This window comes from Trichophyton benhamiae, assembly GCF_000151125.1.
Source record: "Trichophyton benhamiae CBS 112371 chromosome Unknown contig00346.0, whole genome shotgun sequence".
Taxonomy (NCBI): domain Eukaryota; kingdom Fungi; phylum Ascomycota; class Eurotiomycetes; order Onygenales; family Arthrodermataceae; genus Trichophyton; species Trichophyton benhamiae.
The window spans coordinates 62450-79374 of NW_003315064.1; the positions used below are offsets into that span (position 1 = coordinate 62450).

The 16925-nt window shown below is 49.2% G+C and overlaps 8 protein-coding genes across 8 annotated transcripts; 3 read left to right on the forward strand and 5 right to left on the reverse strand.

Moving 5' to 3' along the window:
- Positions 1–47: 47 nt before the first annotated feature.
- Positions 48–829, reverse strand: ARB_03826 (uncharacterized protein; the record flags this gene model as incomplete). The annotated part of the gene is made up of 2 exons (XM_003009854.1): positions 48–346; positions 427–829. 2 exons carry the CDS (start codon positions 827–829, stop codon positions 48–50), a joined length of 702 nt encoding a protein of 233 aa, XP_003009900.1.
- Positions 830–1463: 634 nt separating this feature from the next.
- On the reverse strand, positions 1464–2392 carry ARB_03827 (uncharacterized protein; the record flags this gene model as incomplete). The annotated part of the gene is made up of 3 exons (XM_003009855.1): positions 1464–1630; positions 1748–2204; positions 2372–2392. The coding sequence occupies 3 exons, from the start codon at positions 2390–2392 to the stop codon at positions 1464–1466; spliced, it is 645 nt and encodes a 214-aa protein (XP_003009901.1).
- Positions 2393–2963: 571 nt separating this feature from the next.
- Positions 2964–5669, forward strand: ARB_03828 (uncharacterized protein; the record flags this gene model as incomplete). The annotated part of the gene is made up of 1 exon (XM_003009856.1): positions 2964–5669. One exon carries the CDS (start codon positions 2964–2966, stop codon positions 5667–5669), a length of 2706 nt encoding a protein of 901 aa, XP_003009902.1.
- A 589-nt stretch (positions 5670–6258) lies between these two features.
- Positions 6259–6872, reverse strand: ARB_03829 (uncharacterized protein; the record flags this gene model as incomplete). Its single annotated transcript, XM_003009857.1, has 2 exons — positions 6259–6546; positions 6624–6872. The coding sequence occupies 2 exons, from the start codon at positions 6870–6872 to the stop codon at positions 6259–6261; spliced, it is 537 nt and encodes a 178-aa protein (XP_003009903.1).
- Positions 6873–6930: 58 nt separating this feature from the next.
- Positions 6931–10269, forward strand: ARB_03830 (uncharacterized protein; the record flags this gene model as incomplete). Its single annotated transcript, XM_003009858.1, has 1 exon — positions 6931–10269. The coding sequence occupies one exon, from the start codon at positions 6931–6933 to the stop codon at positions 10267–10269; it is 3339 nt and encodes a 1112-aa protein (XP_003009904.1).
- A 708-nt stretch (positions 10270–10977) lies between these two features.
- On the forward strand, positions 10978–12039 carry ARB_03831 (threonine aldolase, putative; the record flags this gene model as incomplete). Its single annotated transcript, XM_003009859.1, has 1 exon — positions 10978–12039. One exon carries the CDS (start codon positions 10978–10980, stop codon positions 12037–12039), a length of 1062 nt encoding a protein of 353 aa, XP_003009905.1.
- Positions 12040–12448: 409 nt separating this feature from the next.
- On the reverse strand, positions 12449–13720 carry ARB_03832 (uncharacterized protein; the record flags this gene model as incomplete). Its single annotated transcript, XM_003009860.1, has 1 exon — positions 12449–13720. One exon carries the CDS (start codon positions 13718–13720, stop codon positions 12449–12451), a length of 1272 nt encoding a protein of 423 aa, XP_003009906.1.
- Positions 13721–14780: 1060 nt separating this feature from the next.
- On the reverse strand, positions 14781–16474 carry ARB_03833 (DUF300 domain protein, putative; the record flags this gene model as incomplete). The annotated part of the gene is made up of 3 exons (XM_003009861.1): positions 14781–15083; positions 15160–15462; positions 15521–16474. The coding sequence occupies 3 exons, from the start codon at positions 16472–16474 to the stop codon at positions 14781–14783; spliced, it is 1560 nt and encodes a 519-aa protein (XP_003009907.1).
- Positions 16475–16925: the final 451 nt, after the last annotated feature.

The following is a 16925-nucleotide window of genomic DNA, read 5'->3' on the forward strand; positions in this document are numbered from 1 at the left end:
TACACGGGGACGAACGGGGGTACGATCAACGACAACGACAACGAGTGCTAAACACGAGGAGAAAGAAACGAAGACGGAGAGACGAAGACGACGAGAAAGAGAAGCGAGGGGGGCGAGAGAGGTGGTGAGAGGGAGAGGGAGAGGGGAGGCGGACGGAGGAGGAGGAAGAACGAGCAGCGGGAGAGAGACGGAGGGTCGAGGTTGAAAGATCCAAAAGAGGCAAAAGTGAAGCTGAAGAGGAAGAAAAAACTAAGAGGGAAAAGCGAAAAAAAGAGAGAGAGAAAAGGGAAGGCGGTGGGCGGGCGCGACTCGTTTTTTGGGGGGAGGGCCTTCTTTTCTGCCAGCGCTAGTCCTGGAAGGGGATAGCGTTGGCAACACGTGAGAGAATATTATATAATATTTGAGTCAGCAGTTAAAGATGACGACCGAAAGACGCAAGCAAGAGACGGCGAAAAGAAGAAGGAAAAAAAGCGAGAAGAGCGAGAAAAAGAGGCAGGTAGCAGGTTGAGAGGAGGTGAGAGGGGTTTGAGAAGGGGTCAGAAAGGGCTAATGGGGGCACGGCGGGTGGTGAAGATGGAGGTGGATGTGACAAGGTGGCAGGACGAGAGAGACTTTTGGGCTGAGAGTTGGAAAATCCAGGAACCCAGGCTGGAGCGTGAGAGCGAAAAAGCAATATAGGCTGCCTTGGTAGCGTACTTGGGCTGTGGAAAGATGGAGCAGCGAAGGGTGAGGAAGAAGAGGAAAAAAAAAAAAGGAAAGAAAGAATCAGCAGGAGACGGGCTTCAGCTCCAGCTTTTTGAAGGATGCCCTCGGAGGAGGGCAAATGCATGACTTCAACGCTAGGAGGAGCCAGAAATACGGTACAGCCACAGAGAGCGAGAGACATGAAGCTGTGAGAGTTGTTGATGTCATTTCAGGTGTATTTCACGGCGCGTTGCGCTGCCTGTGGTCCAGGCAGACATTGTCAGCACCAGCATTACCCTACCACGTACTCTGTATATCGCGAAGTGTATGGCGCTAACATGCAAGCAGAGAGACAGATAGGGGGACTACGCCGTGCAACTTGCATGTTGGACGGTGAGATATGCATACCTTGTCACTGCTATAGTCCAGGGTGTGTCGTATCTTTTCTCTGCGCTGGGACGAGCAGGGATCCGTGTCCCAAAACATCCCTGAGACGAGTCTGGCCACAGGCCCTCTTTCTCTGCTTCGGCTGAATGGATGGCAGCCACGGGCGAAAAACACAAGAGATATCCTGAGTGTGCGTTAACTGCCGGCCTTGCCGCCGTTGATGATGCAAACATAAGACTTGCCCACGGTTCACCCAGCAAGCCTCCTACATGGTATTCGCCTCTTTGGTGCATTATTTCTGCCCGCCATGCTTTTTTTAGCAGATACGATAGGATGTATTCATTTTTACAATATTTACGTTATAGTTGGTTTCCTATTTACAGACAGAACAACTAGTTCGTCGCCTTGAAGAACTGCGGAAACAGGGTCCGAATCTCCTCAAGATCGGCGATCTGATACTTGGACGCCCGGGTTTCTGGCGCTGGTAGGGTCGGCTCGACAAAGTGAATTGTCGTCCAATTGTGAGCCTGGGCATGACGACAGTTAAGGTGCGAGTCGTCTGCGGAACAACTCGTTAGAAACCCAAAAAAAAAAAAAAAAAAAAATCCAACCACGCGATTTAAGCAGAGCAAACTCCGTACAGAGTAAGCGTATTCAAGATGCAAACAAAACTTACCAACGAAATAGCACTGTTCTGGCGAAGCGGCTCCCGCCTCCCTCTCTGCCTTCAGGTACATCTCCCGATCTGGCTTGCAGACAAGCTTTTCTGCACCATAGTCACAGTAGGTGATACCCTCAAATAAATCATCCACGCCCAGAAGTTTGACTACTCTCTTCCCATGAGTGACGTATGCATTCGTCAGCAACCAGAGCTTTACTTTGGTTTTGTCAAAGTCCTCCAGCAACGTCCGGAGCTTCATGTTGGGCTTCAGGATGTCGTCTAGTGGCAGGGCATCGTCGACTTCCCGATTGAACATGAGCGGGTCGATCTTGTGAAATCGAGTCAGCCCTTCGATTGCCAGGCCGTATTCCTTGTAGTAGCGGTGGTGAAGCATCACTGCATCCTCCACATCGAGGGACAGGTGTTTGACAAAGAACTTGTCTACGGTGTCACCATTAGCAAGGTCACTCGTCTATACGCCCCATCATTGGCAACTAAAGAAGCATTATGAGACGTCTAACCAATGAGTTCCTGCATCAAGTCATGGATTTTGCTATCTGCCGGCGAAGGTTATGACTGTTAGCTGGCTGTTCTAAGTAGCAACCACCCCCGCCTGGCGTTATATATTGCGCAACACACCCCGTGAGTAGAGCTGCCCATTCAAAGAGAAACATGTTAGCACATATCCATCCCTATGTCTGAAACCATTATAATAGATCATCGTAGCTGAGCGCCAATCTGGTGTTCAAAAGGCTCCCCTCGGGGGCCTGTCACATATCAGGACTGCTGGTTGATGTCATAGAACGAACGTACACAGTTGTCAATGTCAAAGAAGAAGACCGGTCGCGAGTCCCGAGTACCATTTGATTCCTCCATCTTGTCACCTATGCGTAATATCCGCCTTCCGCAAGTCAACTACTATACTCCGTAGCTTCGTCTTCTTTCTCCTTCTTGTCCTCCGCGCTTCATCGCTTCTTCGTCTTCTTCTGACTCTTTCTTCCTCTCGTCCGAAGAGGCCTCTTGGATTACATAAGCAGGGATTAGATGACATAAGTAGTCCCGTCAAGGCCAATCAGTATTCACGTGACACGGAACTTTGGAGCTGCCGTCAAATTTCAACTTTCCATTTGAACAAAGGCGACCTAGAGGAAAGAAAGTCAACAAGAAGACAGCTTCGAGCATCGCGTCTCGTTTTGCTCCTAGATTCGAGTGAACTCGCTCGAGGGTCATGATGCTCGCGTCCGGTGGCCATTTACACGGCCAGGTCGCCTTTACGTCGGTGCCTGCTCCGTCTGCCCGCAACGACTCGCAACTGCCTACCAAAGAGGTGGCCGAGTATGAAAAGATATTGAACATCCGCGACCAGATCTTTGCTGGCACTCATCCTAGGCTGAAAGTCCCGGAGAGTGTGATTCGCAAAGTTCCTCCGCGGACCGTTGGGCAGACGTCGCCGTCGTCGACTTCCGCGTCTGTCGTCGCCCCCAGTTCTCAAGCTTCGGCTTCGGAACCAGGACCCCCTTCTTCTCTTCCTCCGGCACACCATGCTGCTCAAGGGACGGTCACATCTACTTCCTGGCCTCAGCCGGCGACTACTACTGTGAGCGGAGACACTGACTCCCCCGTCACAGGCGCGTCGACTCCGAAGCCAACATCAGAAATAGACCCTATCTTCCTGACAAAATCAGATGATCTCATCCGAGCAGAGACTCAATTGCAACGGCAGCGGATTGAACGTGCACTGCGAGATTATGCAGAGCAGAAGAGGGTAGAGGAGAGGCAGAAGCCGCCGTTACAGGAGCTAAAGCCTGACTTTGACGTCTCGGATGTTTTCAACAAGGCGTTGGAGATAGTGAAACCGCTTTCCCCTCCTTACGATCAAGATGATAACACTGGTATTGATGGTGATGGTGATCGGGCTAATAATGGCAATGCAGCCAGTGATTCCTTCGACGAGAATTCCTACTACTCGAGCAGAGCTCCCGATTCGCCGCAAAACGAGGAATACGATGAAGAAATGGCACCTGCGCCGCCGCTGGCTGGGAATATGGATACAGACGAGAGTGACGAGACTGTTATCGTAGATCGTGCCGGTGTCCATGAGCCTGAGCATGTTTCTGCTTCTGGTAATCACCATCTGCTTGATCAGCATGCTAACATTGACGATGATGCAAGAAGGGACCTGGAGAATATTCACCCATGGACTGAGGATAATGAAAATCATTACTCCCCGCCAGAGCCGTATGAGGAGCCAGAATATTCCCCGCCAGGCCCTGACCTAATGGTTAATGGGCGACAAGACTTACTAGAGCCCAGCTATCTTAGCCCATCAAGTAGACGGCAACCCCTTCCCATTCAACAACCTCCAGACCAACCGTCTCCAGCTCCTAAGAATTTACGGGTGGTGAGAAACCATATCACGTCTCCAGCAGCACCCCAGCCTTCCCGTGTCTCGCCTCTTGCCGTTACAAGGGTCTCCTCAATAACGCAGCCCCGTCAAGGTCGACAAAGTAGACAGTCTGTGAAGGCACCTGTTGATCAAGGCTCTGCACGTACTAGTCCAGAGACCGGCCATCCTCAGCAGTTAATGTCACGGAAACGTCGTCGCATTCAGCAAGCTCAAGACAAGAAGAAACTCGCGGAAGAGAGAAGAGCCGCTGCATCTCCTGATATGCCATATATTAAACCAGAGCCAGTCTCTCCCCCGCCATTCATAGATGCTCCTCCAGCAGTGTCCCATTATCCTAGGAGCCGGTTAGCTCAGGAAGTGCCGACTGATGTTGATTATGTGTCTCGTCACGACGACCATGTTATAGCTGGTCGTGTTCCGGCGTATGATGATGGGCATGGTAGGAACTATGAATTGGACAGTCCAATTGAGCTACATACCCCTCGAACAACTTCGAGAATAGGATATAGACGCCCTATTCGGGATGAGCATGACCTACGACGAGTGGCTAGTTTACAACATGCTCGACAGGCAGAGTATGTTCAAGAGTATTCGGAGCCGATCGCCGAGATATCTCCACGCCACGGGCGAGCTGTATCCTACGTTGAGCCCATTCACTCGGAGCGGCCTAGGTACCACGAAGAGAGCCAACCGGCACAATATACCACCACCAGAAGATACATGACCAGGCCACTCTCGCCCCAGTACCGTGAAAGTTATGCCCCAGTTCGCGTCTCTGAGTCCCGTGTCATGGGCCCTCCTCCGTCGCAAAGACGCATCGTAGTTGATGCGGAAGGTAATAGGTTCTACGAGTCAATTGATGCACCGCGTGCTATGCCTCCAGTATCAGTGCGGCCGCCCAGAGTCGAGGCCTATGACGGAGTCAGTCATGCCCCTACTCGGTCTATGTCGATAGTTGATGATCACTACCGAGACCGTAGGTACATTCAGGAAATGCCACCTCCTGAGATTACCTACCGTCGTAATGCTGGTCCCGGTGCAGGCCCTGGCTCAAGCTATACTACAGGCAACGAACTTGGTGATCCTCGATACTATGACAGCGAAGCCGCGGACCGTGGATCAGCGATGCGTAGCGCCAGTGTACAAGTGATAGACTATCCATCGCGCCAACCACAACACCTCCGCCAGCCTCAACCATCATTCGTCGACGAGTCTCACTTTCCTCATGAGGAGATCGTACGTGTGGCTAGCGTGCGCCCTCCACCTGTTGGCGTACCTCGATATGAGGAGCATCACGAAATTCGGCCTCGCATGACAAGTGTGCGACCTATGCGACGTGAAATGAGTGTCTACGTTGAGGATGAAGCCGGTCATGCTAGGGAATACCCTCCCGTAGAGCGATATAATGGGGCCCCCAGCTACACTGCACGACCAATGAGAGAAGAACGCTTCTACGAAAGCGCTGGTCCAGCTAGAATCGAGCATGACGAGGGCTCTGAGGTCATTCGACGAGTATCTCGACGATATTGAATTCGGAATTTTTTGTTTGTTGGTATTTTGTTTGACTATGACCGCTCCTTTGGAATTATATACTTTTTTTTGTTAGATACCCCTAGCGTATATGAAAGGAAGGTGTTGGAATATACCGCGCATAGCCCTGTTTGTTTGATAGCGAACTCATGATGTCCATGTTTCTCAGCATCTCAGCTTCTTTGCTCTTCACTATCCATCGTCGAACTTTGATATTCACTGTCAAAAGCGGCTACAAATATGCATTAGCCTCTCTAAACCAGCACTGGATCGTTCCTGGTGATTACGTAATAGAGTAAATAGCAACAACCTTAAAGCTGCCCAAAAACACATCAAGGACATTGGAAGCAGCTTTTTTCTGCAACAACACTAGGCCGACGGAAAAGGGCTGCTTTTGCTTTCTTTTTTCCTCTTATCCTCTAAGTTTATTGTCGCCCGACATAATGGTCGGGTTTGCTGCCGGCCAGCTTATCAAGCTTGCGGACGGTCGCCACGCGAGAATTCGATTCATTGGGACAACGCGTTTTGCCCCTGGAGAATGGATCGGATTAGAACTCGAAGACGCAACCGGTAAAAATGACGGCTCAGTTCAAGGAGAAAGATATTTCGAGTGTGAATATGGATTTGGCATGTTCGTCCGGGCGTCTGCCATTGTTGAGATTGTTGAGCAGGCGAGGAAAGAAGAGCCCAGGGTTGCGCCGAAAAGTGGCCTCGATGGCAGGGGAAGACCGGGGTCGATGATTGTGCCTCCCGGAGGCGCAGTGGGAACAAGAAGACAGAGCTTGATGTCATCTACACCGGGGGGGAAGAAGTCGAGTTCTGCTGCTTCAAGCCCTTCGCCTGCTCCAAGAGCCTTGGGTCGAGTGTTACGGGTGAGCTATACATTTTAACTTTCTCCAGTTACTCTATGTAGTATTGTTGCTAAGAAGCCGTGCGGACTGTGCAGTCGCCTACCAAATCACCGGTGAAACAGTTAGCTGGACCCGGTACTCCTGCTGCATCCCGGGCTTCCTCGACAGCTTCGAGGACTATTCCAAGCCATAAGCCCAGGCCAAGCTTATCAAACCGCAGCTCAGCAGCTCCTACTCCCACATCTACAACGTCTAACTCGCGTTTATCATTACGCCAATCCCAACCCCAATCTACGATGGGACCTCCTGCGAAAACCACTCGTACAGGGTTGGCCGCTTCGCGTACAACCATAAGCCCGGCCACATCCAGACGTATGTCACTAAAACCAGCTACGGCGAAGTCACCGGTAATGGGCAAAGTGGAAGCGAGCTCTGGTGAGCAAAGCGAAGATGCATCACGGGCAAGCTCACCTCCCGATGGGCCAGAGCTTGATGTTGTCAAGCCAAGTTTGGCTCGACCTACACCATCTCCGATGAGCCAGAGATCTGTTTCCGGCAGCAATATGCTAGTACAGAAGGAGCTTGATGATCTGAAGACAAAGCTGAAGATTATGGAGAAAAAAAGAGCGGAAGACCGCGAAAAACTAAAGATGGTTGAGACGTACCGGACAGAGAGAGACAAGTTCGAGACTATCATACAGAAGCTTAGGGAAAAATATCAACCTCAGCAACAGGAAATTACTACATTGAGAAAACAGCTGAAGGAAGCCGAATATAGGGTTGAAGAAGTTGAGAGACTTCAATCTGAACATGAATCCATTCTTGAGATGGCAGCATTGGACCGAGAGATGGCGGAAGAAGTTGCTGAATCAATCAAAGCTGAGTATGAAGCTTTGAAGATTCGGACAGAGGAATTGGAGCTGGAGGTAGAAGTCTTGAAGGAGGAGAATGACCAGCTTGGACAGGTCATGAGCCCTGAAGAGAAATCGAGTCAGGGATGGTTGCAAATGGAACGAACAAACGAGCGCCTACGTGAAGCTTTGATCCGCCTTCGTGATATGACACAACAACAGGAAGCTGACCTCAAAGATCAAATCAAGGATCTGGAGGAAGAACTCAAGGACTATAACAACCTTAAGGCTCAGTATGAGTCTACCAAGGAGAAGTTGCTTGCGTCAGAAGCGAACATGGAGGATCTCAAACAGCAGGTGGAGGCTTTGGGGGCCGAGGAAATGATTGAAGAGCTCACTGAGAAAAATATGCAGTACCAGGAGGAAGTGAACGAACTGAAGGCAATAATAGAAGACCTCGAGAGTTTAAAGGAACTGAATGATGAGCTTGAGATCAATCACATTGAATCTGAGAAACAGCTCCAAGAAGAGATTGATTTCCGGGAGGGTATTTATCATGAACAAAACCGAAAGATCTCACAACAAGATGCTGTCATTGAAGATCTTGAATATACCCTTTCGAAGTTCCGCGAGCTGGTCTCGACCCTGCAGAATGACCTAGAAGACATGCGAGCTTCGCAGCAAATCACAGAGACTGAGGCTACGGATCTAACCGTACGTTCGAGAGCAATGATGGATCTGAACATGAAGCTTCAAGCTTCAGCTGCAAAAGCCCAGGTCAAGTCTATGGACTTAGAGCTAGGTCGAATGGAGGCAGAAGAGTCTGCCAGCCACCTGTCTATTGTTAAGCTTTATCTGCCTGACTATTACGAAAGCGAACGGAATCCAATTCTTGCACTCCTCCGGTTTAAGCGTGTGGGGTTCAAAGCCTCAGTAATGGGTAACGCCGTAAGGGAACGTCTGGCCGACCCGTCAATCCGCTTCCCTGAGCGAGATGGATTTCTGGCTTACGAGGTACTCGAGAAACTTACCTGGATATCACTGGTCTGTGATAGATTTGTCACTTTTATGGATGGTTGTTCAAGCGAACAATTTTCTTCCTTTGAAGGAGCTCTATACGAGCTTGAACCAGTTGAGCGCATCTTGAACTTTTGGATTGAGAGCCTGAAAAAGGGGGAGCTGAATGAGAAGACTTGCGCAGATGAACTCCAGCGATCAACTGCTCTTTTGTCACATCTAGCGGAGACACTAATACCGCAACACGTCGAAGGTACTGGAAATGAGATGTACATGCTATCTGTCTTGACGCAGACTTATCTGGATAGCACAGCATCCGCTCTTGCTCAATTGAAGTCTAAAATTCAATCCAAAATACCTCCTTCGCCGGAAGACGAGGAAAGCCAACATCTCTACAAGAAAATTGACACAGTCGTTCAGCAGGCAAGAGGAATAAAAGTTGCATCAAGCAAAGTCACTCGGTCTTTAGAAGAACTGAGAACAAGATCACTAGCTCTTGCGGAGGAATGCAAAGAGGCATTTGAGTCAACCGAACAAGCCGCTAAGGAGCTGTCAGTAGTGGCTCAGCTCATCGGAAATAGTTTCCTACAACTTGTCGATGATGACGATCGCACTGAACCGTTCACGTACCCAGAAGTGTTGACTAGTATGTCTGATGCGATTGCTTCTATTCCTGAGGGATCACCTGGAGACAGCGATTCAAAAGACGCCCTTGCAATTATCGCCAATAAACTTCGTCTTTTGACAGGTTATGTTGATGAGACATCGAATCTTTCCTCCGATTTGTCTCAGACAGTTGAGTTTGATCGACGACAATCCCCATGGATTGCTCGCTCAAAGATGCTTAAGGCAAGTCAGGAGACTTCACCGGATGCTGAAGAAGAGATCAGACGCTTAAGGAATGAACTGAGTGAGGCGTCAAATGCTCTCGGAGCAAAAGACAGAGTCTTTGAGGAGCAGTCTATCAAGATCGAACTCCTTGAAGCACGTATGCGTGAGGCTGGTAAAAAGGCAGCTGTTGTCAAAGACTTGGAAGCTGAGATAGAGAATCTACACTCCAAAGAGAATGAGCTTGTTGCTCTAGTTGAACGACAATCTCAAAATATGCAGGCAATCGAAAGAGAGCGGGATGAGTACAGAAGCCGCTTCGAAAAACTGAAACGAGCTTCCGATTCTGAGGGAAGCAGCGGCGTAGGAGGGGTTGTAAACGCTGCGGCTTCATTATCAGTCATGAAAGAAAACGAGGCCTTACGGGCGGAAGTCACCAGCCTTCAATCCGCTATTCGTTATATTCGGGATGACAATAAGCGAGCCCACCTTCTTGATCCGTATTCTGTACAGAGAAGCAACCATATGCGCTCTTGGCTTGACGTTCCTTTGGTTCGTTCCAAGCCTTCGGTTAATGAGCAGGACCCCGATCATCGACACAAGCAGGCTGCCGAATGCCGCGACATCCTTAGTCACTTACTGAAGTTAACTAAGGAATCAAAACTCGTGGATCTCAAGGCAAGTAGCACTTCAGATCCTGCAAACCGTCTTGCATGGTGCCCTGTCAAATCAACTCCGAAATATCATGCCATGAAGCAACGTGAACATTATGAGCAGTGGAGCCAATGGAAAGACGAAGTTGTTAAAGAGAGGAAGACGAAGAAGCTGAATGCTGGCTCTGGTATCACGAGACGAGTCCAGCCAACAAGCAACCCAAGTGCTCCAGCTAGTTTTCCTGTGGACCATGCGGCCTTTCCCGATATTTCTCGGAAAGGGCTGGCACCTGACAGAGACGAGGGCGTAATGGGCAAGACATGGAAGATTCTCGGCCTCCAGCCGGATACTGGCGATATCCCAAGGGCATCAAATGAGCCCCAGATACTTGATGACTAGATTCGCGAGGACTAAAGGTTGCAAGTGCTAATCCTTTCATTTTATTTCCTTCAATATTTTTATTACTTTTCTATTTCAGTTCCCTGCTATATACCCGAGATATCTGTATATCAAAGATCAAGGATTTGTTGTATATTTCTTCGTAGCTAATTATATTCCGCCCTAATATACTTTTCCCCAACAAGTATTGCACGGATTTGGTCATTTTCAGGAATGTAAATCACCCTTTCTTGTCTACTGGCTAGAGCCGGCTATGGACCCGTACACACTGCTTGATCTCTCCTCAATCCGTGAATCAAAAGAGCGAGCCATGTAGATTCAACTCCGAACACAAAACTTTCGCCAGGTGAATGACCAATCAGATGTTGCGGCTCTTCGCCTTGCGCGCAAGGTTCCGGAAATCTTATCAGATCTACGTTATCAGATCGAGAAGCCTCGACGGTTATCACAAAGAATCGTCGAGTTTCACGAATTTACCTCTCGAAGGGCGTGTTAGGAAGAGTTATAAAGATTACCGAGGCATTTGCTCTTACAAATCACTCACGATGGTAGAACTGAAGCACTCCTTGATATTCGGAGCCCCTTTTCGAAGAGTAATAAAAGGGTGCTCTGCTCAACTTCGGTGGAAGGTAAAAGAGGCAGCCAAATTGATCCTCCTACATCAATCAAATCAGCCATTGTTGAATCAAGATACATTCTGTGGCAATAATGAGTCAGCCAAAGGTCATCAATCTCAAGAGTGACACCCAGTCTCTGCCAACTGAGCAGATGAAGCAGTTCATGATAAAAGCGGAACTAGGAGACGAACAACACAATGGAGACCCAACTACCGCAGAGCTATGTAAACGGGTAGCAAAGCTTCTTGGAAAAGAGGATGCAGTGTTTCTCCCATCAGGCACCATGTGTAACCAAATCGCAATCAACGTCCACTGCCGACCAGGAGATGAAATCGTCTGTGAGCGAACAAGCCATATTGTCAACTACGAGACAGGGGGCCCCGCTGCGAACTCGGGAGTAATGATTCATGCAATCGACGGAGAGCGCGGAATCTTTACGGCGAAGCAACTTAAGAGTGCTATCAGAGCCCCTTCACGATATTTCCCTGAAAGTAGACTGCTTTGTGTTGAACAGACGGCAAACCTCGGCGGAGGAGCGATATGGCCTCTATCCACGCTCCGGGACGTTGCTGCAACTGCCAAAGAAGCAGGGATGGCAACACATATGGATGGCGCCCGCCTCTTTAATGCTGTTGCTGCTACTGGAATTTCGGCAGCTGCATATGCTGAATCTTTCGACTCGGTCTGGATTGATCTAAGCAAAGGGCTTGGGTGTCCGATAGGGGCTGTTCTATGTGGATCTGCGGACTTCATTCGAAAGGCGTGGCGGTTAAAGCAGAGGTTTGGAGGAGCAATGAGGCAATCTGGTATCATCGCAGCAGCGGGGCTCTATGCTCTCGACCATAATATTAAACGTCTTTCGGAGGACCACGAAAATGCCAGGTTGTTGGCCAAATTATTGTCCGCTATTCCCAGTGTCAGCATCAAGCTGGACGAAGTGGAAACCAACCTGGTTTATTTCGAGGTGAATGATGGGGAGGGACGCCCAGCAGCTGCGGATTTTGTGGCAAAATTGCAATCTCTGGGGGTTAAAGGGGGGGCAATGGGTCCGTCGACAGTTCGGTTTGCAACCTATTTGAACGTCAGTGAGCATGATATCAGAGCAGCTATTCCTGCTATTAAAAAAGCCATGGCTTCGATAACCGAACAATAGATATCTGTAGAGTGATGAGGAATGATTGATAACTTTGAAAATAGTTATGCCCTATTAGTTTAACTATTAACTAAATTTATCGAGCAATCAGAGAGCATCTTGCCGGATACTCCATGGGGTATAACTTTCCTCCTAGATTCCACTGCTCATTACAACATATGTGCCACCCCGTTTTCCCCGCCATATCAAGAATTCATGCGCCTCCCGATAATTCCCACAAAGCGAGGGGATAGAAACTGGGAATATATATAATAATAAAATTAAACAACAATCAGGAGGGGAATCGAGTGCTAAAAATAAGAACAATGGGAGGTTTTAGCAGGCAAGGTAAACAACGCCTCCTACACCCAAAAGTGTAGATCAAGAGGAAGAGAAAAAATAAGATTGTTGGAAAGAGAAAGGAAAACCCTCAGTATGCAACTCCGATATCATTTGGGCCAAGGGGTATTTCGTAGTACGGGTCTTTACCGGTGAGTGTTTGGGATTCACGCTTTTCATTAGGTGTAGAACAGGCTTCCTGGGATGAAGTTTTGTAGCCCATTGCTATATCACAGATTTCATAGTCCTTCTCTGTTAATGCGTGAAAGCTGAGAGGTGACTGTGTGGTAGTTCCCATCATCACCGAGCTCGAGAGCGAAGGATTTCGTGATGAGTATCCTGCGGTGGATGCATTGGCTAATGAGACCATCGTTGAACCACTGAGTGTACGTGCTCTTGCATGCGAGGTATCGAAACGGAAGCTTGAGGGTGGGCGACCTTGGTGGGACTTGGCAGCAAACCATTCTGCAATGGTACGAGAACGAGTAGGGTAGTGTGTTGGTATTGGTACACTTGAGCTGTTACGGCCTTTACTTGGGCTGACAGAAGATGGAGTAATTTCTGATTCTGTCTGCTTCAGGTCGGTAAGGTCTTCAAGCGATGAGAGCGGGTAGCCGTTCAACGTTTCACTGCTCCTTCGGGGAGGAGATATGGCATTCTGTATCTCCTGCAGCTTTTCTGGGTCTGGTATCGTATGACGGCGGTCGTGAACTTCGATAAATAGTGAGTTTCTAGCGGAAGATGTGCCTATTGGTTTACGAGCAACTGCGAATGGAGATGAAGTTGACTCTGAGCGTCGGCGGTCATCTTTCTGATCTGGCATACAAACAGCCTTTGGCGGTGGGGCTAAGATTGGGTCTGTGGTTGAGTCTGTAGTTGTGCCCGTAGACCGAGAGCTAGCCTGGCCAAAGCCTTCTAGATCGAAGTCATCAAGACCAAAAGTGTCAAATGCCGGCAGATCTGGCAATTGGTTCCCTTCAACATAGATGCTCAATTCTAGAGGTCGAAAGGATCGACGGCGGCGTCTAGGAGTAGGGGTGCTTCCAGCAGTGAGATGACGAAAATCTGTCGGACCACTGATCTTTAATTTGCGGACGGGGGTGGTTTTTGATCTTTTCTTGTGCTTGACTAAGAGGCTCGCTCTGTTAGACGCTCTAGAAGCTAGACTTCTGGTTTCGGTAACTAGATTTGGCAGCAACGAAGCCCGTGAATCGGCACGACGAGGACTACTGGGGATGTCGTCGTAAAGAACCAGCTTCATAGGAGCAACCGGAAGGGGCTGCTCATCGCATACTGCGATGACATCTTCTTGAGCGCCTATAGGTGATATAGTTAGCTCGGCCTTCCCATTGACCCCGTGCATTGTAGCCTCGATACTTCCAGCATGCACAACCCGACCTGCCACTTTGTAATTAGTTACTTACTTGTGTCGTTGTGCACCTGGAGAGAGGGAGCCTGCTCAACGACCTCTGACCAGATGCACCATGAGCAAGAGGGAAGCCAGGCCGTGAACATTGAGCTTGCTCACTCCAGCAGCATCATCCTCTTATGCTTGAGATCCTGTGCCCATGGCAGTTGGTTCTCCTGGAACTTTTTTCAGAGCGACGATGGACAAGCCGGCAAAAGAGCGAAGCAAGCTTCTCTAAAAAGAGAATTTAGACATAATTCCGGGCGCGAAGCTTTCCTCATATATGAGAAACGCACCCTGGGGAGGACGGGCTCCCAGCAGCCAGTCTGTGGGACCTCCCTTCATATCAGAGAGGGGCAGGCGCTGGCGCCTTGCATGAGCGTTGGCCAATGGACAGGCGGTGTATGCAGGCGACATGGCTCCGTCACACTTTTAGGGTGGAAATTCGCGATGTTTGAGAGCAGGCGGGATGACAGTGCGTATGCAAACCTGGTGTGGTATTAAAGTGTTGTAACTATAACACCGGCAGCGCCAAGGGGTTAAGGATGTCGGGCATTTGGGCTTGGAATCTGCTCCCGTTCGCTGAAATGAGAGGGGAAGCGAGCAGGGGACATCCCGGCCGGTGAGGCAGTGTCCAATCGACGGCGGGTTGAAGCCATCCTCCGCGGTGTCAGATCTGCACAGCAGTCCAATCTTAGCTCAGATGGGGAGCGACAGGCTGGAGAAAGCTGCTGGAAGGTCGTGAACCGAGAAGCGAACGGTGAGTAGCCGAAAAAGAAAGAAACGAAGAGAAGAGAGGAGAGAAAAAGAAAGCATAAGGACGCTTGCAACAGGAAGAACGGGTGACTTTCCTGAGATTAAAAAGAAACAACATATACAGATATACAGGAGATGCCAGGGGAGGGGGGGAGGTAAATCCAGGGGGAAAAACACGCAATAACTCCGCAGATTCGAAATTTGCTTCTCCAAGAAATTAATTTACTATGCACCAAATGTGTAACGGGAGGCTAACCATCTAGTTATCTGGTCGCACCAGAGGTGTTCCAGGCGTCATGTTCATCGTCAAAGACACCGCTGTACCCCTCTGGTCCCGGCCTGGATCCGTCATGTTGGAAGCCGCTGGTGTGATCATGCGTGTCGTGATCAGTATTATAATTAGAATAGTCAAGGGCTTCGCTTTGCTCTGGTTGGAGCTGCGATGCTTTGCTAGCGTGGTGTGTAGTGTTCCTGGTGCCTTGATGTTAGTGGCAACATATTTCTCCAATTCAAGGGATCTCTCTCTTTCGCTCTCGCTCTCTCTCTTTTTTTTCTTTTGCCTCTGAAGAAACTCACATGGATTGCTGTTCCTGTGCATAACCTCGTGTAACGGTATCACGAGGAAGCTGATCATTTACTCCCTGAGTTGCGGTCTCGTCTGCATCATCGACCAAGTCTGCAAGCTGGCGGGAAGAGCTGCTCAATTGGCTCATCCGGCTTGTCCCTCTGGTTAGAGCGGCCGGCTGCTTGCCCTTGTCTGCCTTGACGTTACTATATGCTGAGCCGGACTGCCCTTCTGCAGAACGCTGACGTTTGCTTTGGCGGTTGCCAGGCCGTCTTATCTGATTTCCTTCACTTGATCCTTGTCGGCTCGAGTACATGGATGCACGAGAGTGCCACACCTGTTCTCTGTATACTTCGTTTGTTGTTATGACGGGGTACTGTATCACAGTTAGCACAGCCGAGCCTGAAGCCTTGATACCAAGCATGGCTACATACATTCCAGTCGCCAAATTCTAGTTTACGCGCATTCTCAAAGCAGATTTCATCATCCTCGTTGAGAGTAGGCTCCTCGATGTCATACGTTCGCTGGCCTTCGTCCCTTATACGGCTCGAACTGGCATGGGATGTCCTCCGGGATGACGATTCAGGTCCCAATAGTGGTGTGCGGCTATTCGCCTCTTTAGGCTTGGGGATCCAATACTTTGCCTTTCCTCCTCTTTCGTATCGCATGCCGTCCATCACGCGAGCCATCCGTGATCGGGATTCCTCGTGGGCAATGACGTTCGTTTCTGAATCAAAAAATCGATACTGGTACTTTTCACCCCGGAAAGTTTCCTTGGTATCCTCAATGAGATCCTTTACTCCGAATGCATCGCGAATCGCGTATTTTACCGGCATTCGAGCGGAGGAGATTGACGCATTTGCGTAGTCATGCCATGAGAATGCATACCAGTGCATAAGTGCAAAGATTGGCATCTCGCAGCAAATCAATAAATCCTGAATTGCAGCTGCCATGTTGTTCGGGGAGTACCCTTCGGGTCCAGAAGGAATTGCTCCTAGAAACTGAAGGATAGAAAGAAAGAACCCTTGCCAATAGGACGCGAATATGATGAGTTTGACACTCAGGAATTTCGGGACTGGCCTGTAAGGCTTGAGATCGTCATTCATAATGATCCAAAACAACGCCAGAGAATATAAACTGATTGTGACGCTGAGATTGTAGATAATCCCAACCCACAGGTATCCGGAGGATAGGCCAATGTAGCCCTCCTGGAAGGTTCCAGTTGCTTTAAGAATGATGGTAACCAATGCAAGAATCGGTTTTAGCCATGCGTACTGTAGAATCCCTCTCTTCACTGCGAGAAAGGTATACGGATCGGATATGTCTATCTTTGAGAGACATTTATTAAGAGGCCAGGTGTGTTGTATCGGAGGACGGCCATGGGTCATAATTATCAGTGACCTCTCTCCTCCGAGAAAGTTGATCAGGAGCTGGAAAAAGGTGTAAATGGTAAATGCCTAGTGATAAGCCTGAATCAGCCTATATATTCCCACCGTGACATGGAAAGGCACCGCGCTTACTTCATAGATATCTCGAATAGGTGCAACCCACGCTGCTGCTTTCAACGAAACTATGCTTGTCCAAGATGATATCGCAAATATAGGTACCCTAACGGGGTGTCAGCAAGAGATTCAAGCTCCCGACTGGCCAGTCTTTTTTCACTGACATCAAAAGTATTCTGACGACGTATCGTTGGAGGAGAGGTTTCCGGTAGTTTTTACTATAGCTCTTTCAGTAACCGAGTCAATAGCAGGCATGGGAGTATATTGGAAGAGCTCACGTCTGTAGCCAGATGGACCTGATATATTTGATACATGTCAGTTACTTGCGGCCTAAGTA